Source organism: Natator depressus, chromosome 3 (genome assembly GCF_965152275.1).
Source record: "Natator depressus isolate rNatDep1 chromosome 3, rNatDep2.hap1, whole genome shotgun sequence".
NCBI classification, from domain to species: domain Eukaryota; kingdom Metazoa; phylum Chordata; order Testudines; family Cheloniidae; genus Natator; species Natator depressus.
The window spans coordinates 184,457,776-184,479,869 of NC_134236.1; the positions used below are offsets into that span (position 1 = coordinate 184,457,776).

The 22,094-nt window shown below is 44.0% G+C and overlaps 1 protein-coding gene across 2 annotated transcripts in view; it reads left to right on the forward strand.

The window, feature by feature from the left end:
* Window positions 1-22,094, forward strand: part of EML6 (EMAP like 6) — a 340,990-nt gene that overhangs the window by 271,281 nt on the left and 47,615 nt on the right. For both annotated transcript variants that reach the window (XM_074949464.1, XM_074949465.1), the window contains one exon: window positions 19,835-19,913. In XM_074949464.1, coding sequence (XP_074805565.1) covers window positions 19,835-19,913 — 79 coding nt within the window. The remainder of the gene's footprint in view (window positions 1-19,834; window positions 19,914-22,094) is intronic.

Here is a 22,094-nt window from a genome sequence, read left to right on the forward strand (position 1 = left end):
TGGGGCAGACACCCCATCACAGAGGCCTACAGTAATTTAAGTGTCAAATTTTATTTTTATTTTTTAATTGGTACCACCTACCAATAAAAAATCGGGGGGCATAGTTTTGTTATTTACTGTAGTTCTTGCAAGTAAATAGAAAAAAGAGTAGATTAATAACTACTTGGCAATTATCGGGTGACTCCATATTTCAGGGAGCCCAGATGTTCTATTCATTATGTGGCATTTGCAATGCAAACTTTGTGCTATGTGGAACTGCAAATTGGATATCAAACCTGGAAATAGAAATAGGATACACTGAAAATTAAAATGGATTAACAATATGTATTTTTGTGATTTACTAGTTAGAGTGCAGAACTCAGTCAAGAATCCTGGATTCTATTCTCAGTTTAATTTTCTTGCATGTAGGATGATGTTCAGCTGCTTTTATTGTTGTTTTTAAGGATGTGATGGGTTATATAGTGGACCTATTTAGTATACTGCTTTTAAAAAATTAGATTCTTATATTAGGCCCTGATTTTGGAAAGCCTCTAAACCTGTTCTTAAATCCACCTCTATTCAGGAAAGCACTTAAGCATTTGCTTAAGTTCTGTTGAAATCAATGAGACTTAAGCACATATTTAAACAAATGCTTATGTGCCCTTCCTGATTAGAGATGCTTTCCTGGGTCAAAACCTCCTGCTGCACAGGAGGAACACAATAATTCATTGCAAAATCCACAGCCAAAATTTTCAAACTGGCATGCTTAAAACTGGACACCTATATCCATATGTAAGCACTTAAAATCCCCGACATTTCCCATTGACTTTAATGGGAGCTCTGGATATCCAGCATCTCAGAAAACCAGGACATTTATTTAAGTGCCCAAATGAAAATATAGGCACCTAATCCAAAGAACCCGAATTTGAAAATTTTGGCCCACATATTTTGGGACCCACAATTTTTGGAACAAAGACATGGAGTCCCAGAGTTCATGTGTTTTTAAAAATTTACATTTGGGCATCATTTTTCCCCCTGCTTTCACCATATGTACATCTTCTCTACTTTCTTTCTTAGTAGCAAAATCTTTGTACTTCATTTTATCTTTCTGTAAAATGTGTATAATGATACCTACTGCACATCAACATTTTGAGGATCATTTAGAAATGTTAAGTTTTAATTGTGGGCAAATAGACCTAAGTCAGTAATATGCATGGAATACCACACTGGATCCAGAAAACACAATGCCAAAATATACTGGGCCACATTCCCTCATATGTTCTGGCTGCTTATGCTGCTTGGGTGATACAGAGTAGCTGTATCTTTAGTTTAACTGACTAAAAGTCTGGTTTACACCTGTCTGGCATTGTTGAATTATCAAAAGCAGCCACAGCATACCATGAATCTGACCCACTGTGTTTACAAGACTACTAAATCTTCATCATTACATTAATGACTGGTGGTATAGGAGATACATGTTTCCTCATTATATGATATATTGGCCCAGATTTCCCCCCACATTTGGATTGCTTTGTGCTATTCATCCTTACAAAGCAACATTACAGCTGCTGCAGTTAGCTGTGGGAGAATCAGACCAGAGCAGAGGGGTTCTCTGGTGAAGCAGAGCCAGTAGACCTGCTCCTACACCACTCCCCCGACCTGTGGCTGTGATAGGGAACACGGCCTAGGGAAGGGAGGTGCTTTGTTCCAGTAGTCCCCAACTGTTAAAATAACTTCTTGGCAATCAGTATAAATTAGAACACCACTCAAGCTGCTGTAAACTATTGCAGAGGACAATCCACGCCACAGTCAGCCTGAGATTGAGAGAGTACAATCGTAGCTTACAACATCCCCCACCTGTTGTCCTCTGTGTGTTCTTCAGCCATTGTTTCTGTCTAATAATCAAAACTAGCATATTACATTTTAACAGCTATCTGAAATTTTTCAAAAATCCCTTATCATGCAGATTAATAGCTGCATTTTTCCATGTGTTTCACAAAAGATTCAAAGGCTGATGTTCATATTTTTATATATGAAAGGTATGGTTTGGGTTACTTTAATCACATATTTATATACATGGAGTTTGCAGATCCGATGACCTTACTGTGGATCACGCACATTTCATATGTAGCTTACTGGATAATAATATGTGTTAAACATATGCAAATCATATTTGATACACATGTAGTTCATCTGAGTTATATGTACAAGTGACAAATAAATATGACTCATACATTTTATGATAAAAAGTTTCTTCAGTCTGAATGAGGTAGTTTGTTTTTATATGAGCCCATCAAACAATACAATTACAATATAAATAATTATGAATTCTCCCAAGATACTAATCACTACTCATCATTATGTTCCTATATGCAACCTAGGCACGTATTAACCGAGCTCAAGGGAAGAGTTCACAGTTTACAAGATCACTGGACAAATATGTGAAGGTATCTGAAGCATTCATAGACACCTGCTTCTCTGAGGCCAATTGTACAGGATCTGCCAGGGCTGGCCTTACCATCAGGCGAACTGAGATGCCAGACTATGTGGGGGGCACCACTAGGACCCAGAGTGTAAAAAATTCTGTCTGCTGCTGGTGCATATGTATTCTCTCTGCTCTAGATGCACAGAGATGGTGGAGTGCTGTGCTGGAGGAAGGAGGGCACAAGAGACATAACAGGCAGGCAGGAGAAAAGGTGAGAGGGAATAACAGAAAGCAGCAGGAGCTGCAGGGAGAGAGAGGAGGAGGAGCCTCTTATGTACCTCTCTAGCACCCTCAGGAACCTGGACTGATTAACACCAGCATCTCAGGGAGCTTCTTTCTTTCCTGCTGCTTCTCTGAATCCACTTGAGGCGAACAGGCAGTCAACTGAAGTAGTAGGAACCAGTTAGGCCCTTAAGAAGCTGATATCTTCCCTTACTCAGGCCCTTCTACCAGCCTGCGTATTTGTCCCCTTCAGCTGTGTGTTGAGAGCCACTATAGCTGACACAGAACAGCACTCATGAGTGAAAGAGGAAAACGCGCCTCTGGGGCAGCATTCAGAAAAAGAAAGAAAGCAAAGGAAGCTTTTCTATCTAAGCAGGAAGGCGCTCTCCTGAGATATACAGGCACAAATGTTCACGTTGAGCCTTCCGGCCCCAGTGAGGATGTGAGTGGTGAGGAGATGACTGATCTTCCAATTAGAGTGCAGGTGACCTGGCAGCTACTGCAGCATAGAATCATAGAATCATAGAATATCAGGGTTGGAAGGGACCTCAGGAGGTCATCTAGTCCAACCCCCTGCTCAAAAGGACCGATCCCCAATTAAATCATCCCAGCCAGGGCTTTGTCAAGCCTGACCTTAAAAACTTCTAAGGAAGGAGATTCCACCACCTCCCTAGGTAACGCATTCCAGTGTTTCACCACCCTCCTAGTGAAAAAGTTTTTCCTAATATCCAACCTAAACCTCCCCCACTGCAACTTGAGACCATTACTCCCTTGTTCTGTCATCAGCTACCACTGAGAACAGTCTAGAGCCATCCTCTTTGGAACCCCCTTTCAGGTAGTTGAAATCAGCTATCAAATCCCACCTCATTCTTCTCTTCCGTAGACTAAACATCCCCAGTTCCCTCAGACTCTCCTCATAAGTCATGTGTTCCAGTCCCCTAATCATTTTTGTTGCCCTCCGCTGGACTCTTTCCAATTTTTCCACATCCTTCTTGTAGTGTGGGGCCCAAAACTGGACACAGTACTCCAGATGAGGCCTCACCAGTGTCGAATAGAGGGGAACGATCACGTCCCTCGATCTGCTGGCAATGCCCCTACTTGTACAGCCCAAAATGCCATTGGTCTTCTTGGCAACAAGGGCACACTGTTGACTCATATCCAGCTTCTCGTCCACTGTAACCCCTAGGTCCTTTTCTGCAGAACTGCTGCCTAGCCATTCGGTCCCTAGTCTGTAGCGGTGCATTGGATTCTTCTGTCCCAAGTGCAGGACTCTGCACTTGTCCTTGTTGAACCTCATCAGATTTCTTTTGGCCCAATCCTCCAGTTTGTCTAGGTCCCTCTGTATCCTATCCCTACCCTCCAGCGTATCTACCTCTCCTCCCAGTTTAGTGTCATCCGCAAACTTGCTGAGGGTGCAATCCACACCATCCTCCAGATCATTAATGAAGATATTGAACAAAACCGGCCTGAGGACCGCCCCTTGGAGCATTCCACTTGATACCGGCTGCGAACTAGACATGGAGCCATTGATCACTATCCATTGAGCCCGACAATCTAGCCAGCTTTCTATCCACCTTATAGTCCATTCATCCAGCCCATACTTCTTTAACTTGCTGGCAAGAATACTGTGGGAGACAGTGTCAAAAGCTTTGCTAAAGTCAAGGAACAACACTTCCACTGCTTTCCCTTCATCCACAGAGCCAGTTATCTCATCATAGAAGGCAATTAGATTAGTCAGGCATGACTTTCCCTTGGTGAATCCATGCTGACTGTTCCTGATCACTTTCCTCTTGTGTAAGTGCTTCAGAATTGATTCCTTGTGGACCTGCTCCATGATTTTTCCAGGGACTGAGGTGAGGCTGACTGGTCTGTAGTTCCCAGGATCCTCCTCCTTCCCTTTTTTAAAGATGGGCACTACATTAGCCTTTTTCCAGTCGTCCGGGACTTCCATATCTTCCATATGATATTCCATATCATAGCATCCATATCTCCATCTCAAATGGATGTAACCATGCACATTCCTGAAGAAAAGTGTAGATCAGAGAAGAGTGTGGTGGCGGCAAAAGAAACAGCTGCTGCTGAGTTTAGTTCCTTAAGTCTAGATGATCCAGGACTGTGGACCCACTTGAGCAGTAGCCTGAGGGACTTCCTTGTACTGCATGGGTCACAGCAAGTGAAAAACTTCATGTTCCTCAAAGACATTGAAAATAGAAGCTTCCATCCAATACATTACTGGTGTGAAATCCCCAGTGATGACAAAGTGGAGAGGCCATGGCTTCTGTACTTAAAAACTCAGAATGCTGCATACTGATTTTGTTGCAAACTCGTTCAGTCTAATGTTTCAGCCATATTGGGTTCTACAGGAACAAAGGACTGGAAAAATCTGGCTAGAAATGTGGCATGCCATGCGAAGGCAGCAAATCACCAGAGAGCATTCCATAGGTGGAAAGAGCTTGAGATGAGACTAAGGTTAAAGGCCACCATAGATGATCAGAATCAAGAGAAGATTGCATCAGTGTCTCTTTACTGGTGAAATGTTCTGAAAAGGCTCATTGCCATTGTGAGAATGCTTGCTACCCAAAACCTAGCACTGCGTGGCACTTCAGATCAGCCGTATGTGACAAACAGTGGAAACTTCCTTAAAACTGTGGAGCTGATGGCTGAGTTTGATGCTGTACTCCAGGAGCATCTAAGAAGAGTCACCACTCAAGAAATGTACACACACCACTACCTTGGAAAAACAATTCAAAATGAGATCATACAGTTACTGGCAACAAAAGTCAAACAGAAGATTGTGGCAGATGTGAAGTCAGCAAGATATTACTCTGTTATTCTGAACTGCACACCTGACATAAGCCATACGGAACAAATGACTTTAATCGTGCGTTTTGTAACAACAACAGAACCTAGTGAAAATGTCCCTGCAATGGCGACTGTCAAAGAGTATTTTCTAGAATTTATTGACATTGATGATACTACAGGAGCTGGTATGACAAATGTGCTTCTTAAAAAGCTGGAAGTTATGGGAATTGTGAGAGCTGACATGAGAGGTCAGGGCTACGATAATGGTGCCAACATGAGAGGAAAGAACAGAGGAGTGCAGACACAGATCTGAGAGTTAAACCCTTGAGCTTTTTTTGTCCCATGCAGTTCTCATTCAGTAAACTTGGTGGTCAGTGATGCAGCATCAGCTTCTAGTGAGGCTGCTGAATTTTTTAATGTAATTCAAAGCATGTATGTATTTTTCTCTGCATCAGCTCATTGATGGCAAATTTTGAAGCAACATCTGGGAACATCCTCTCTGACACTGAAACCACTGAGTCCCACATGATGGGAAAGTTGAGTGGAGGTGATAAAGCCTACCGAACACCAAATTGGGAAGATAGATGATGCCATAGTTGCCATTATGGAGGATAATGCTATGACAGGAACTGTTCATGGGAGAACAGTGGCAGAGGGAAATGGAATCACCAGAAACATAGATAACTTCAAATTTCTGTGTGGCTTAGTGTTGTGGCATGACATACTGTTTGAAATAAATGTTGTAAGCAAGAGACTCCAAGGCGTTGACCTTGATATATCTGGAGCAATGGAATAACTGGACAAAGCAAAGTCATACCTACAGTCTTACTGGTCAGATGAGGGATTTCAGATCGTTCTGAAGAGTGCACAGAAGTTGGCAGAGGAACTTCACACTGAAGCTATTTTCCCACCCATTCAAGAATACAAGAGTCACCAAAGAAGACATTTTGATTACGAGGCATGGGATAATCCCATACGAGACCCCAAAAAAACAATTCAAAGTTGAATTCTTTAACCAGGTGCTAGATTGTGCAATACAGTCAGTTGAAGAACGTTTCATGCAGCTAAAGGAACACAGCAGTATATTTGGGATGTTGTATGATATTCCAAAACTCCTCACTATACCTGAAGAAGACCTACACCAGCAATGCAGGGCACTAGAGACAGCGTTGACACATGATGACATGTGTGATATTGATGTGAGTGATTTAGGTGATGAACTGAAAGCCCTTTCAAGATACATTTCATCAGGATCAACTCCAAAGGCTGTTCTGGAATATATATGCACAAATAAGATGACCACCCTCTTTCCAAATGCTTTTGTTGCTCTGCGCATACTTCTAACACTGTCTGTAACAGTTGCCAGTGGAGAACGCAGCTTCTCCAAGCTGAAGTTAATAAAAACACATCTACGCTCCACAATGACACGGGAGAGGCTGGTCGGCCTTGCAGCCATCTCAACAGAGCATGAGCTGGCCCAGACTGTGGACCTTCAGGAAGCAGTTCAAATGTTTGCAACCAAGAAGGCACAGAAAGCACCACTTTGATTATTGAAACAGATAAAAATGCCAGTGTTTACTATGGAGACAAGAAAAGTTACATTTGCTGTTCAGGCATTTGAAAGTTAAGTGTTACTTAAAATTTTTGAACAAGGCATTTTAAGTTGTTAGTTCTCCTTTATTGGTGTAGGTAGCAGAGCAGTACCATGAGAGGAGTGGAACAGGAAGAAGGCAGAATTGAGACCTTTCAAAGTTTTGGTCCAAGCAAGGGGCCATGGGGACATCATTTGAACTCCCCACTTCAGGTGTCAAAATGTTGTAGGATCTGCTGATGGCATCAGAGCTCACCACTGCACAAAATGTGTTGAAGTTGAGACATAGGGGTGCAAACCTCAATTCCATTACATTTTATGCTCCCATAATATTAAGGGCTGACAGTATTGTTGGCACTGAGATTAAATTTCAGTACATCAGTGCAAAACTTTTCAGTACAAATTAAGTGAACACATCAGGCTGTTCATTATTTCTTGCTCTGTTCTTCAGTCAAAGATCTGATCCATCAGTGGCTTCAATTGCCTCAGCAGAGTCATGGACCTTCTTATGTCAGGAGTAGAAAAGTGGAGTTCCATTAGTGCAGAGCAGGCAAAGCAAAGCTTCACTTGACATGGAGTTGGTATTGATGACCAGAGTGGTGCATTCAGTCATCAAAAATTCTAGAGCCGTTATACATTAAGATGAAATTGATGAATTGTCTGTTGATGGCCAACAGGGGGTTGTTGAGGTCTGGCTTTGGGAATGTCAAGGTTCCCCACTCTGAACTCTAGGGTACAGATGTGGGGACCTGCATGAAAACCTCCTAAGCTTACGTTTACCAGCTTAGGTTAAAACTTCCCCAAGATACAAACTATTTTACCCTTTACCCTTGGACTTCCACTGCCACCACCAAACTTTATCTGGGTTCCTGAAAAAACGTAGTTTGGAAACATCTTTCCCCCCAAAATCCTCCCACCCCTTGCACCCCACTTCCTGGGGAAGGTTTGGTAAAAATCCTCACCAATTTGCATAGGTGACCACAGACCCAAACCCTTGGATCTGAGAACAATGAAAAAGCATTCAGTTTTCTTACAAGAAGACTTTTAATAGAAGTAAAGAAATCATCTCTGTAAAATCAGGATGGTAGATACCTTACAGGGTAATTAGATTCAAAACATAGAGAATCCCTCTAGGCAAAACCTTAAGTTACAAAAAAGACACACAGACAGGAATAGTCATTCTATTCAGCACAGCTATTTTCTCAGCCATTTAAAGAAATCATAATCTAACGCATCTCTAGCTAGATTACTTACTAAGTTCTAAGATTCCATTCCTGTTCTGTCCCCGGCAAAAGCATCACACAGACAGACCCAGACCCTTTGTTTTTCTCCCTCCTCCCAGCTTTTGAAAGTATCTTGTCTCCTCATTGGTCATTTTGATCAGGTGCCAGCGAGGTTACCTTTAGCTTCTTAACCCTTTACAGGTGAGAGGATTTTTCCTCTGGCCAGGAGGGATTTTAAAGGGGTTTACCCTTCCCTTTATATTTATGACAGGGACCAATCTGGCTGATACATGCAACACTGATGTAGAATCTCCAGGTCTGCTAGGCTGGCTGACTTTATATTAGATGTCTGGGAAACATCAGAGGAGGCCAAGAGAGGCTAGATGGGAGCTAACAACTTGCTAGGACATTTGGAAGCAAGTCTCATAGCTGTGCCAGTCATACTCATACTCTTTTCCCAGACTCAAGGTTGAACATTTATATCAGTCTGTGAGGGACATATCCAACCACACTCTGAACACTTCCTAAAGATGCTGGGCTGCCTTCTCTCCATACCTGCAAGAATACAAAGAGTTGGACATAGAACAAACTATACAAAATAAAAAACCTACAAGTTTCCTCTTGCCAATGGCTAGGAAGGCCTCAATTCTTTGACATAGCAGGAGTTGCCAGGCTTGGCACCCCCGGCATTGATTACTGGGGATAGTACCGAGCACTGGTGGAGCCAGTCACAAAACTTCTTTACATCTACTACAAATGAAGGTGTTGAAGCTCCATAGTTTAGGAAAGATTACTCCTTGAGAAAGCTGACAAGACATTGAGCTGAACCAGTTCAGCAGGCTAGCAACAAAATTTTTTATCATAATGGAGGCCTGGGTTTGAGCAGTTTCAGCCTACTGTTTGCCAATGAAAGCTGAAAGTGTTGCAAAGGTGACTTTTTCCATGCCTGAGGAAGGAGGGTAGACTTTGTGGCTTTGGTTTACTCCTCTGCATTCAGTCTTTGGAAAAGCAAAAGGGAAGAAGAGCTGAGATTTCAGTGGTGAAATGATGATCCAGTTTGATGGGCCACGAGCTTAACCATTTTTTAATAGGTCCTCAAAGAAAATGTGAAGTGACCACCTCCCCGTTCTCCATCACACAATTTTTCTTCCTTTCTTCAGATAGTCTCCCCACAAACTCCTGCATCAGTCTTCATTCCCTTTATACCCCCTAAGCCATGCACCTGTATGCATGTCATTACACAATCATAAACAGTCTTCACCCACACCCATGCATACCAGATATATGCCAGCATCCACACACGTTAGTCACACACCAAGACGTGTACTAACACTAGTGGTAGACAGGCAAGAGTACCTTCCATGGAATTGTAAGAGGAGCAGGAGGGTTCCAGCCTTCAAGTGCCTCTCCTCAGCCCCTGAGACAGAGAAGTTCCTCCCTCCCCATCCCCACAGACAAGAGAAAGGGAGCCAGGGGGATGTTTTTGTCTCTGAAGGGAGCCATCAGAACCCACCTCTCTCTTCAGGCAGGGTTGTGGGGAAGCAGGATTATTCCACTGTCTCCCTCCCTCCCTATGTAGAAGGAGATGGGCCCAACTGTTCTTGCCCCTCCATGGGAGAGAGGCTATAAGGAGAGAGTTGATTATGATAGCTGAATTGCCGCTAGCTGAGTGAGTAGGGACTTTAAACTCCATCCCGTTGTTGCAATGTGTCCTGCTTTCACCACACATCTAAGCTCTATGCAGAGACAGCACAGGCAAAGCCAGTGGAGTACAGATCAAAGCCCTGTGCTGCACTGGACTTCCAATTCAGGGGCAGACTAACAGGGGTCAGTCCTGGGACCGGTTTTGTTCAACATCTTTATTAATGATCTGGATGATGGGATTGATTGATTGATTGTATCCTCAGAAAGTTCGCAGATGACACTAAGCTGGGGGGAGAAGTAGATACGATGGAGGGTAGGGATAGGGTCCAGAGTGACCTAGATGAATTGGAGGATTGAGCCAAAAGAAATCTGATGAGGTTCAACAAGGACAAGTGCGGAGTTCTGCACTTAGGAAGGAAGAACCCCATGCACCGCTACAGACTGGGGGCCGACTGGCTAAGCAGCAGTTCTGCAGAAAAGGACTTGGGGATTACAGTGGACGAGAAGCTGGATATGAGTCAGCAGTATGCCCTTGTTGCCAAGAAGGCCAACGGCATATTGGGCTGTATTAGTAGGAGCATTGCCAGCAGATTGAGGGAAGTGATTATTCCCCTCTATTCAGCACTGGTGAGGCCACACCTGGAGTATTGCATCCAGTTTTGGTCCATCCACTACAGAAGGAATGTGGACAAATTGGAGAGAGTCCAGTGGATGAAAAAAAAATGATTAGAGGGCTGGGGCACATGACTTACGAGGAGAGGCTGAGGGAACTGGCGTTATTTAGTCTGCAGAAGAGAAGAATGAGTGGGGATTTGATAGCAGCCTTCAATTACCTGAAGGGGGGTTCCAAAGAGGATGGAGCTAGGCTGTTCTCAGTGGTGGCAGATGACAGACAAAGAAGCAATGGTCTCAAGTTTCAGTGGGGGAGGTCTAGGTTCGGATATTAGAAAACACTATTTCACTAGGAGGGTGGTGAAGCAGTGGAATGGGTTACCTAGGGAGGTGGTGGAATCTCCATCCTTAGATGTTTTTAAGGCCTGGCTTGACAAAACCTTGGCTGGGATGATTTAGTTGGTGTTGGTCCTGCTTTGAGCAGGGGATTGGACTAGATGACCTCCTGAGGTCTCTTCCAACCCTAATATTCCATGATTCTATGATTCTGTGACACTCCAAAGTGCCGAGCCTCTAAGGAGCAGGATTTTCATCCTCGTACAGGGGAAGACAACAACTTCGTAAGCCCATCTGGACAAGTCTAACCTAATCTAAGTCAATGCCTTCAGAAAGGAGTTAAAACCCCTTGTAGCATATGCTTTTCCTTTACTGCTTTAGTTGCTTAATAAAAATAATAATTGCATAAGTACCTCTGAGGATTATAGAAATCATATAGTATATCTGCCTTACAAGGTGTGAGACTAGTCATGGCCCAGGGTTGGGAGCCCTTGAGGCCTAGCAGAATCCAGTGGCAATGAACTAGTTAGGGAGTCCGGGTGAAGCCTCTTCAGCAGTTGTAGTTTTAGCATGTAACAGTAGGTATATATCTACATTGCAATTAAATACCCATGGCTGGCTTGTGTCAGCTGACTTGGTGTATTAGGGCTCAGGCTGCAGGGCTGTAATATTGCGGTATGGATGTTTGGGCTCAGGCTGGAGCCTGGGCTCTGGGACCCTCCCCCTAGCAGAGATGGAGCTCCGGGGAGGTGGGGCTGGGGGTGCAATTTTAAAATGTCTTCTCAGATGTATTAGTTTGTGCATTGAATTAAGATAATTCATTCATTGTTGTTTCTTTCTCCTCTCCCCCACCTTGTTTTTCTTCTCCCCCCTCCCTCCATATCTGTCTTCCTCTCTCCCCTTATTTCTCTTTTCTTTTCTTGCTCGTCTGATTGGCATTCTGCTCCCTGCTCTGCCTATGTAATTTAGGAATGGGGTGTCAATCAGAGGTGCTGCAGGAACAGTCTCGCGGTGTGGGAGCCCAAAGAGCAGCGCTCCCACACCACGGGACACCTTGGTCAGTGGCAAGACTGTCCCGGACAATCCAGGACAATTGTAAGCCATGTTATATATTACTTAGGAAAATACGTAAAAATTATGTCTTATGTGAGAAACAGTTTAATGGTTGAATTGGGATCATTTTAACTGGCCAAAGTAGAATTTAAATGACAAGAAGTATAATGAGCCTGTTGCCTAACATTATGTTTCATGCCACTAATATGGGAGGCACAATAATGTTTGCATTTTGTGTTCTGCTAACACTAATTCATATCCTGTGTTTGCAGCATTCATTTGTTTGACTTGCATGTCTACATGAACTAACAACTTAATACCTATGGTGATGGAAAATCCTTCAATGCAGGTTGAATATATGGAAAACCAAAAGCAGCGTTAGCATGTCTAGTCCTCTGTTTTATATCACACTAGTCTGTCCCATTTACTGTAAGTTATCTGTCATAGGCTGTTTTTCATAGGCTGATTTGTAATCCTACACTGTAGTAGGGTGTAAAAAGAGGATTTTCCTATCTTCAGATATTGGTTATTCTTTTGTTGATGATTTATTTCTTATAACACAAGGGCTCAGTTTTCAAACAAGCCTCCAAAATTGCACACACATTTTTGCACCATAAATTGAATGGCTAGATGCATAGTTACACAATTTGCTCATACAAATATGGATTTTACATGTATAATTTTGTGGGTGCAATTTCAGAAGCCAGCTTGGAAATGAATCCCTATTTGTATACAGGCATTTGTGGAGACTATTCAGAATGTATTGGAGAAAAATATATTTGGGGTGTAGGAAATAACACAATGAGTCTTTTAACAGAAGAGTGGTCATTGGGGTGGAGTGGAGTCTTTTGGGATCCTACTTTTTTACCTTCTCTATAGTTCGATGTCAAAATGACCTATTCAAGCTGTAATTGACAGGACACTGCTTCTACTGTGGTTCTCCCCCAGAACTTGAACATATTGTGACTGCTATATTCCCAGCCGCTGGCAGCCTAATGAACTCAGGATCAATCTCATATCCTCTACAACGCAGCCATTGTGCTGTTGCCAGATCAGAGGCATGGCCCCAGACTGTTTTTTTGTTTGTGTGAAGCTTTGTGTGCTTGGAAATGAAGTCATTCCGGTACAGTGCATCTATCCACACAAAGTGCCATCAACATTTCTCCATTCTAACTTGAAAATTGCTTTCTGCTCCAGCATTGTTCAGGAACTGTCAACTGCTTTGAGGTTTTTTTATCATGTGGACTGGAGTCCACTAGGGACCATAGGGAAACTTCAAAGGCATGTCATTTATGACCTGGTTTGAATCCAATCATCCAGAGGTGAGAAGCTAATGTATTCACCCACCATACTACCTCCTTCATTCCGAAAGATCTCCATATATTATTGAGTGAATATTTTTATTTACCAAATATCCCCAGCTACCAACAGTCTTATCATGGATGTATTAAATTAATACAATCAATGGAAGAGACTCTCTCCCCCAACACACCAAATACAAACCCAGCCCCAGCACCTGAGAGAAGTCTGTGAAAAGAGACATACTTTGCAGGGTATGCTTAATGTCTGCAAACTTGGATTCTGCCAGACTGCTAAGGGAAATAAATACCAGAGTTGAGGAATTTCCAGTAAGATCAGCTAGCCATTTAAATTTGGGGACTGTTGGCTTGAATGCCTCAGCTGATCATAACTACTCTGATAGTATGTGGGGAGAAAGTGATCTCTCACGTAGCTGGTAAACAAGTTATACAAAGCTTTTTAGCTCAGAGTTAACAACTTAAATTTTTCCTGGAAGCCAGTGAAGCAAGAAACTGATGCAATATGCTGTCTGCGGCTAGCATCACCAAACAGGATCTTCCAAGTTGCCCTATTTGTGCATAATATTATATAGGAAGGAACCATAGATAGGTGCAGGAGGCCTATACCAAGATCCTGCATAGCTAAACAGCTTCGCAGGATATTTACAACAATCAGCTAATTTAAAAATAAAGGTCTCTAGTTCCCATTCAGAACTGTTCCTATTGATCTTCTTTTCTGCTTGTTCATGTTTGGAGACTGAAGTAGAATGACATGTGAATGCAATGAATAGCTTCCTTTCTTAAAATATATGAAAATGGCTATGACCACCATGCATTCTCCAATATCTTATTTTTGTTTTAAAGAGTGCATCAGCATACATGTAAAATCATGCAGAGTACTGGAAAAATGTTAGTGACTTTGTTGTGCTGATATTATGATTTTTTTAAATGATGTTTTCTTCTAACCTTGTTTAAATTTTGTTATATTCCAAAGCAGGCTATTTCCAGTGTCAAATAACATTATTTTTACTCCCCTGTCCAATATCCATGAAATGTTAAGTAAAAGTAATGACAAAAAAGATTGCATAGCCTAACTATTACTTGAATATTATCATGTTATTATAATACACTTCCATACATATATGAGGATGGGAGAACATGAAGAAGTTTTAGGTTTCACAAAGTCTTTAAAACTTTTTTGAAAAGTTATTGATGTTTTGTAACACATTTTAGAATGATGAGAAAAAGATGTGCATTCCTTCTCAGCACCCAATGGAAATTACTTTTAAGGTCTCGCTTACATCTTTTATGATATGAACAACTTTTTATTAAATCTCAGAGTATAACTTTGTTGCCCAAACAGATTTTCCAGGTTTGGATCCCCTTATTCTCTCTCTGACCATGCCTTTCTCTTCTTGGGAGTATGCTTTCTCTCAGGATTGTTTGTTTTCTTTTTCTGTTATCAGAGCATGCGCTCTCCAGCTAGCCACCTTAGAATCATAGAATCATAGAATATCAGGGTTAGAAGGGACCTCAGGAGGTCATCTTGTCCAACCCCCTGATCAAAGGAGGATCAATCCCCAAGTAAATCATCCCAGCTAGGGCTTTGTCAAGCCTGACCTTAAAAACTTCTAAGGAAGGAGATTCCATCACCTCCCTAGGTAACGCATTCCAGTGTTTCACCACCCTCCTAGTGAAAAAGTTTTTCCTAATATCCAATCTAAACCTCCCCCACTGCAACTTGAGACCATTACTCCTTGTTCTGTCATCTGCTACCACAGAGAACAGTCTAGATCCATCTTCTTGGGAACCCCCTTTCAGGTAGTTGAAAGCAGCTATCAAATCCCCCCTCATTCTTCTCTTCCGCAGACTAAACAATCCCAGTTCCCTCAGCCTCTCCTCATAAGTCATGTGTTCCAGTCCCCTAATCCTTTTTGTTGCCCTCCGCTGGACATTTTCCAATTTTTCCACGTCCTTCTGGAAAAAACTGGACACAGTACTCCAGATGAGGCCTCACCAATGTCGAATACAGGGGAACGATCACATCCCTCAATCTGCTGGCAATGCCCCTACTTATACAGCCCAAAATGCCATTGGCCTTCTTGGCATCAAGGGCACACTGTTGACTCATATCCAGCTTCTCATCCACTGTAACCTCTAGGTCCTTTTCTGCAGAACTGCTGTCTAGCCATTCGGTCCCTAGTCTGTAGCAGTGCATGGGATTCTTCTGTCCTAAGTGCAGGACTCTGCACTTGTCCTTGTTGAACCTCATCAGATTTCTTTTGGCCCAATCCTCCAGTTTGTCTAGGTCCCTCTGTATCCTATCCCTACCCTCCAGCGTATCTACCTCTCCTCCCAGTTTAGTATCATCTGCAAACTTGCTGAGGGTGCAATCCACACCATCCTCCTGATCATTAATGAAGATATTGAACAAAACCAGCCCGAGGACCGCCCCTTGGGGCACTCCACTTGATACCGGCTGCCAACTAGACATGGAGCCATTGATCACTACCCGTTGAGCCCGACAATCTAGCCAGCTTTCTATCCACCTTATAGTCCATTCATCCAGCCCATACTTCTTTAACTTACTGGCAAGAATACTGTGGGAGACCATGTCAAAAGCTTTGCTAAAGTCAAGGAACAACACGTCCACTGCTTTCCCCTCATCCACAGAGCCAGTTATCTCGTCATAGAAGGCAATTAAATTAGTCAGGCATAACTTGCCCTTGGTGAATCCATGCTGACTGTTCCTGATCACTTTCCTCTCCTCTAAGTGCTTGCCCACCTTTGTGTCCCACTTGGCACCCAGGTCTTCCTCTCTGCCCATCTCTTTGCTTTTGGGCTCACCCCAGTGGTGAGCTGGAGCCGGTTCCCACTGGTTTGCTAGAACCGGTTGTTAAATTTAGAAGCCCTTTTAGAACCGGTTGTTCCGCGAGGACCAACCGGTTCTAAAAGGGCTTCTAAATTTAACTGGCCAAAAGTGGTGCCTTAGGTGCCGACTCCATGGGTCCTCCAGGGCTGGAGCACCCAAGGGGAAAATTTGGTGGGTGCAGAGCACCCACCGGCAGCTCCCCGTCCCACCCCACCCCCGGCCCCAGCTCACCTCACCTCCACTCCGCCTCCGCCTCCTCCCCTGAATGCACCACCCCACCCTGCTTCTCTGCCCCCCACAGGCTTCCCACGAATCAGCTGTTCGCGTGGGAAGCCGGGGCAGGCTGAGAAGCAGGTGGCGGCTTCGGACTCAGGCCCGGGGAGGTGGAGGTGAGCTGGGGCAGGGTGTGCGAGGAGGGCCGCCCACGCCGCAGCAGGTAACCCTGGAGTGGGGTGCAGGGGAACCGCTCTCCGCCCCAGGTCGCCTCCGCCACCCTTGGCCTGAGTGTGAAGCCGCTGCTGCCTGCTTCTCAGCCCTTCCAGGCTTCCCACCGAACAGCTGATTCACGGGAAGCCCGGGGAGAGGGCGGAGAAGCAGAGCGGGGTGGTGCGTTCAGGGGAGGAGGCAGAGCGGAGATGATCTGGGGCCGGGTGCAGGGTGGGGAGCTACTGGTGCATGCTCTGCACCCACCAAATTTTCCCCATGGGTGTTCTAGCCCCAGAGCACCCAGGGAGTCTGCACCTAAGGTGCCACTTTTGATGTGATCAGTGGGGGGAGCGGCCGCTTCCCCTGCTCCCCCCCAGCTATGCTCCCCCGCCCCTAGGAGCCAGAGGGACCTGCCAGATGCTTCCTGGGAGCTGCCCCAGGTAAGCACCACCGGGACTCCCCACCTCACCCCCCGGCAGGTCCCTCTGGCTCTTAGGGGTGGGGTGGCACCCACTACGGTGGCCCACGAGACCCTCCTGCCCAGTTCTGGGGGCAGTCAGGGGACGGGTGGATGGGGCTGGGGTCCGAGGGGGGCAAGTCAAGGAATGCAGGGGGTTGGATGGGGCAGGAGTCCCGGGGAGCGGGGGTGGGCAACGACCCCCTCATGGAGTGAGGAGGGAACCAGTTGTTAAGATTTTGGCAGCTCATCACTGGCTCACCCTCAATCTCAGTTGCCAGGACTTTTTCCTCTGCCTCTCTCAGGTGACAGTGGCTTTATTTGTCTCTTTCATGTAAGGTCCTCTCTGACAGTCCAATCCTGTTTCCAATAACTTCACTAGGAACAGGTTTCTCATTATTGTTATCATTTTTATTACACTTGCACTGATCAGTCAAATTGTACTATGTGCTGTACACGCACAGACCAAGAGACAATCCCTGCCCCAGAGAACTTATCCTAATTCTTTCTGACCTGCTGTTTCTACTCCTTTACTCTCCTTCCTAAGTAGCTCTGTCTCTTTTTCTTTCTGCAGTCAGGCCTCTTTTTCTCTCCCTTCAGCAACTTGTACCCTTTTTTCTCAACCCTGACTCCATTTCCTCTAAGACCTCTCCCCTTTTCTTCCTCTCTCTTTCAAATCTCCCACTCCCAACGTTTCACCTTGCTACTTAATTTGTTTGCCCTCCCAATGCTGCCACCTCTGCTCACCCATGTTTTATCCTCCTCTTTCTGCTGCTACAACTAAATATTTCACTACAGACTTATTGGTTAGCTGAAGGGAGGAAGAGAACTGTCACTCGCATCTTTTTCCACTCCCACCTAACCATCCATAGAAACAGCAGAGCTAATTCTGTTCTGACTCACACAGGTATAAATCTGGATTAAGTCCATTGAAGATGAGTTACATCTGTGTAAAACAGGTGTAAGAACAGAATAAGGCCCATTATTACTGAAAGAAACAAAGTCTGTAGTGATTCAGAGTGCCTGCAAAAATTAAAGCCAATAACATTTGAGTGTGTCTAAATTTTTCTAGAATTCATTCCTCCTATCTCTTACTGTGCACATATTTTCTTTAAATTACTGGAAAGAAACGGTTAATACTTGTATTATGTTTTAACTTGCTTTCCTTTGGAGGCAGGGAATTGTCAAGTAAGTATTAACACACAGGAAAAGCACAGGTTTCTATGAATGTGCAGAACAGGTCACAAAGGGTAAATATATTTAATTTATTACAATGCAAATTTCTCACCCTCAACACTGCCATCTTAAGTTTCAACCAAATTAGCGATGACCATAGACTTTTTAAAAGTGAAAATGAACTTGATGCTGCTTTTCTTTTACATTTCTTTTATGAACCACAATATGAAAATAAAGCACTGAATGCATATGTGTATATATATATATATGTATATATAAATACACACAATATTTGTGTGTGTATGTACTGTGTGTGTGTATATATATATGTGAGTGTGTTTATATTTTCAAAATAAATTGTGTGTTGGCTACTTAATCCTGGCTTGCTTTTGTCATAAACTTTAACAGACATTCTTAGGGGAAGAAACGTAAAATCAATTCATTTTAAAATTATACTAAAACAGAAAAAAGAGCAGGAAACATGCAAGAAAACAATTGATGCTTTTCTGAATTGTTCATTTAAAGGCCTCATACTAGTTCTGGGTTCAAATTGGCCTTTGCAAAATGTTCTAGCTTAGCTTAATGTTTTATATGGAATGAAATTTTATGACCGTTTACTTCCCATCTAGTCTCTGGTGGTGATTATACCACGGTTTGGTCCAGTTATCATTGATGATTACATAATGTGTTTCGATTGAACAATTTCAGAGAAAATAAAGGAACCTGGTTTCCCTGAGAGCAAAAAAATAGAAACTGTCTCAGTACACAAGTTGGCCTACCAAGAAACAACAGGAAGTAGGCTAAATTATGAGCTGAACTAGAATACAAACAAACATCCATTGTGTGAAACTCTCGGCAGCACTCATGAGACTGTTGTTATGTTTCCAACAGTTACAGTTTCTATAAGGCACTCCGAAAAAACTAAAATACACAAAAGTATTCTCAGTTCAGTATAAAGTGTGTGGGAAGCATTAATATAGCTTCCTTTTTTTCTTCCTGTCCTGTAGGAGTTTGCCCGGTGATGCCAGGGTATGACCTTTCTGAATTTGTAGACTGGTGCACTCTTTGATTTCTGTTTTAGTTCTTGCTGGCATGCTTGAATAGCATGGTTTGTGCCACCCAGGAATGACTGATCAACTCTGAAAATGCTTGTGCATGATTAAAATGGCCAAAATATTTGTATAAACCATACTAAGTTTCTTACTTGGTTTTATTTGCTGCTTACAAGGGGATCAAGGTAACTCTTTCCTCTTTTATTGTCACAAGATCACCTGCTGATATATTTTGTTCATGTATATTTTGAGCTTTTATTTGCCTGGTTGAGTTGTGGGGGGTTTGTTTGTTTACTTTCGATTCGTTTACTTTTGATTTTGTTTTGCTCTTTCTGAGTCCAACTTTCTGTGCTACATAATGTTGCAATAAATACACTAGCTCTATGCTTTGTGAAATGTTGCCCTTAAAATACCCCAAAGATTATATCACCAAAGAAAAAGCAGCTCAAATTAAATAAAAAGGAATAAGTTATCATTTACTGTTTGCATCTGAAGTGATTTTTTTGCCAAGTAAGGATTAATTATACAAGAATTACAATGCAAGTACAGCAGGCATTTCAGACTTATTAATTATCTTCTTCTTTGTTTTCTCTGTGCTTGTTTCAGGCCACCAGTTAGCAGAGCTGCTCCTCAGCCTGAGAAACTGCAAAAGAATGATATCAACAAAAAAAAGAAACTGGTTGAGGTCAGGCTTAGCACTTTTTTTTCTTCTTTTTTTTTTAGTATTAATGTTTATTGGGTGAATTTCACCCATACTTAGAGTGCAGACTAAAGTCACATATGTGCCTGGTTGTGACTCTCTGTACATCCCTAATTTACACAGACATTTGCTATATTAAACATGTTAATAACTAGTTACACATTGGTCATTTGCACATGCAGTTATCATGACTGCATACGAAATAAAAATGGTGCCCCAAATTATGCTGTTTTTTGTGTATTTGGGAGTGCACATTTTTCTGAAAATGTAGTCCCTAATTTTAAAAATATATGTTCACTACATGCACTGAGCAAGCCAAATACTATAGCTGTCTATGGATACTATCTGCAGCAATTACTTGGCCTGTCAATATCACATAGGTTTTTAAAATAATCTGTACTATGCTCATCAGTGACCTGCACACGAGGTGCCTTCATTGCCTCAGGAAGGCACATATTAAAGAGAAGTGCAGGATCTTCAAAAACTTCAGACCTCCCACTCTCAAAGACAGGGACATCAGATTAAAAGCCCTATTAATGGAGGCTGCCCTGTGCCCCACGTCGTAACCATGCCGCTCCGACTCAGCACTGAGCACCTCGGCATTGGTGTGGAGTGCTCCCCCAGCACTGGCATCTTTCTGGCACCGCTACCCCTTTTCCATGTCTAAGAAGAAGCATAAGAAGTCGCAGTTGAACCGAGGTTGTTCCCTGTCACCACGCACAACTACCTGGGAAATTGGAATCTCCACATGAGTCGAGACCCCTGCAGGGCTACTCATTTTCCCTGAAGCCACTTTGGGCAGCGGCTACTCCACCCAGTGCACCGAGCCCAAATCAGGATCCACCACCGACTACCAGGATTGGTCAGGGCCTGCAACATTTCTTGGTGCCTTCAACGCCGGGGGCGTTCCGAGCGGCAGGAGATTGATGTCTCTTCCAGTGCCACATATGCCTCAGGATCCGGGCCCGTCTTCGGCGGACCCCTCGAAGGTGGTTCCCTCAAAAGGGAAGCCTGCGATGAGACCCCCCCTATCTGGGCCTCCAACACAGCACCGATCTCCTTCACAGCACTGATCCCTGGCCCATTGCTCCCCATCACTACATAGTCACTCTCCAGTCGGCCAGTCTCCGCCTGCCTGACACCAATCCCCGGCACCACAAAGTGCATCTCTGGTGCCAAGACGCCAGTAGTTGTCTCCGAGGCATCGCTCCCTGTCATGACGTCTGTCCCCAATCAGCCAGGTACCAGATAGCATGTGACAGCTTCAGCCCCACCCTAGTCTCCCAGGGAGGAGTCTTCCTCGGGATGTGAGTGTGAGCCCTCCCGACCCCCAAGGCATCATCAGCTCTGATCGCATGGGCCGGAACCGGCGACAGGCCCACTGTTGAGCCCCTGGCTGTCCACCCAATAGCCACCCCAATGGCAGAATTGAACCTTCTGGGGGTTTCCGCCCATGACGGGCTCATATTCAAACCCCTCTGTGGTTTCTGAGGGCCAGACCTTAGCTTTGGCACTACAGGCACCAGGCGATGTACAGGCATCAGATTCTGAGCTGGACCTCGGCACGAAGACCCCTGCACAATTGGCACCTGTGGCCGAGGAGGAACCAGCCATACCGCCTATAGCTGCCTCCTCCTCCTCTTCCCCGGATGAGGCAGTGACCGGGCCTGCCAATCCTTTGCCACCTGACAACTTGCGTGCCCATCAACAGCTGCTCAAAAGAGTGGCCTCCAACTTGGGACTGCAAATCAAGGTTCTCAAAGAACTGGCTGAGAGCCTAATCGACATCTTGGCTGCAGCAGCTCCTTCTAAGGTGGCCTTACCAGTGCACGACAGGGGTGCTAAAACCGGTAAAAGCATTGTGGCCAACGCCATCTTCTCTGCCCCCAACTTCAAAGAGGGCAGAGAAAAAGTACTATGTCCTGACCCAGGGGTTTGAGTACATGTATTCCCACCCTCCCCTGGGTCGCTGGTGGTCTCGACAGCCAATGAAAGAGATAGACGGGGCAGTTTAGTGCAACCCCTGAAAACAAGGATGCTAACAAACTGGACCTTTTCAGAAGAAAAGTTTATTCAGCAGCCAGTTTCCAGTTATGTATTGGAAAGGCTAAGATTTTGTCATGGATATTTTTAGTAAAAGTCATGGATAGGTCATGGGCAATAAAC